Genomic DNA, 2,319 nt, shown 5'->3' on the forward strand with positions numbered 1-2,319 from the left:
ATAAGAACTGAGTTCGCCAAAAGGTCTCTAGAATATTTAGGGTATAAAATGTACAATGAGTTACCTTCTGATTTGAAAGACTGTGAAAATATTAGTAAGTTCAAAGAAAAACTGTTTTTATATTGTACGTCGCTAAATTTGACATGAGTATTTATGTTAATCTGTTAATTTTAACCTAAACTAGGTCTTAAAGACCTTAATAATAAATAATAATAATAAAAAAAAATAACTCCGGCCGCGTAGGAGCTCAAAAATGACAAAAACCTTGACTTACTTATACACATAACCAAAACTTTACGCTGCCGTCTGTAAGCTACGGACCCGTCACCTATAAACAATTAGCAAGTTAAGGTTGTTGTACTGCTTTGTTTCTTTCGCTCATAAGTTGAAAGGATAGTAATTACCTGGCGAAGATGCTCGGTTAGTGGCGCACGACATGATGAACTTAACCAGTTGTTTTTGTTGTGGTGACTTCAAATATTACTACCGCCAGGTAATTCTTTTGATCTCCGAGGATAATCCTTGCAGAGTTGAAATATATAATAAAAAACTAGTTTTGTATCGGTCAATGAATAAACTAGATGCCCCAGGTTCGGGGTTCGAAAGCGCAATTTACAACTTCAGCAACCCAATCGCCAGCCTCACCTGCGCGAGGTGAATCCTGTTGTTGTTGTAGCGATAAGGACACTCCCCGAAGGCTTTGGGGAGTGTTATCGATGTTGATGGTCCTTTGCCGGATGCAGATCCGGTACGTTCCGGTACCAAGCCCGACCATCTCGAGAACGATTTGTTATGACCATACTCGACCTTCTAGGCCATACCGCCCTCCCACCCCCTAGATCAATGAGAAGTTCGGGGTTGCCAGAGCCTCGGCTACAACAACAACATCCCCCAGGCTCCCAAAGCATCTGTTACATTAATTGCATTCCATAAAAACAACTTCTTAATAGTACATAAAGGCAATGTTATTCTTCAACTTTTACCATTTTCTGATCCAATAGTGTTGAGATATAATACTCTAAATAACATACATGTAATATTCATATAGCTTGCTTTTCCTGACTGGCAGCTTAAAATTGACCAAAAGAATTACTAACAAATGTTCATGTGAAAAATTCAGTTATGAACATAAAAGAATAATGAAAATTACAGAAATGCAGTCAAGGTTGCAACACAATACTAAATATGGTCAAAAAACGATCCAAACACGGTTAGTCACACATATATATGCACTGTGAGTCATACTTATTGTACAGAAAATATTTCTAAAATTTATCGTTTTCAATTATATGGGGTACGATGTTTGGAAATTCTGGCTGGGTAGGATTGTAGAAACCTGTTAATTCATTTTACTGTTCATCCTTGTCTTTTGCTCCATGTTTCAAAATCCTTGTAAATTCGATGTAATCAAACAATCCATTCTTAATCGGTGCTTCACGATACATCTCATCTACATCTTCATCTGTAAAACGATCACCCATTGTTATTAAGAGCTCACGTAAACGGTCCTCCGGCAATACTCCTGTATTATCTTCATCAAAACAACCAAACGCATTTTTAATTACATCTTCTGGATCAGTACCTTGAAGACGTTCTCCAAATAAGGTAAGAAACATGGTAAAGTTTATAGGACCAGGTGCTTCGTTCATCATTGCTTCTAGATATTCATCTGTTGGATTTTTTCCAAGAGAAGCTAACATATCGTGCAAGTCCTCTTTCTCTACGAAACCATCTCTATTTTGATCGATCATGTTGAATGCCTCCTTAAATTCAGCAATTTGGGCTTGATCGAACATAGCAAAGACATTTGAGGTGGCACGTTGAGCTCGCTTTTTGGTAGTGGTGCGACGACCAGCAGTTTTACGCGAAGACATTTTTGTGTTTATCGGACAGTGAACGTTAGTTGAACTCTATACTGATATTTTGAACACCTTCTAAACACAACAGCTTATAGTGAAAGATTATGAAGAAGTCAATCTGTAAAAATTAGAGATGAAACGATACCATTGTAAACCTTAACAATGAACGATATTTGTAACCAAAAGTAGTTGTCGATAATTTTGTTCCGATGTGTGGTCGGTACGCAACTATAGCCATAATCCGGCCGCAAAGATCCGGAGCCAGTTAAATAGTTGTGCAGGTAAATAGTTGTTAAAGCTGGAGACATTGGTGTTTTATCGGTAACCGTATCGGTAACCTTATAACAGCTGATTCGTCCAACCTTACGGGAATCAATGCAATTGATTATTGGTGCCGCTAAAGTCGTAACCGTATCGTAGCCAACCAATTGGTTTTTGGTTTACCGTCGTAACGATAAAC

General features: G+C 37.9%; 1 protein-coding gene across 1 annotated transcript; it reads right to left on the reverse strand.

Moving 5' to 3' along the window:
* Positions 1-940: 940 nt before the first annotated feature.
* sqh (Myosin regulatory light chain sqh) lies at positions 941-1,958 on the reverse strand. The gene has a single exon (XM_067774124.1). It carries the CDS (start codon positions 1,872-1,874, stop codon positions 1,350-1,352), a length of 525 nt encoding a protein of 174 aa, XP_067630225.1. The 5' UTR covers positions 1,875-1,958; the 3' UTR covers positions 941-1,349.
* Between the last annotated feature and the right edge of the window lie 361 nt (positions 1,959-2,319).

Source organism: Eurosta solidaginis, chromosome 3 (assembly GCF_040869045.1).
Source record: "Eurosta solidaginis isolate ZX-2024a chromosome 3, ASM4086904v1, whole genome shotgun sequence".
Classification (NCBI taxonomy): domain Eukaryota; kingdom Metazoa; phylum Arthropoda; class Insecta; order Diptera; family Tephritidae; genus Eurosta; species Eurosta solidaginis.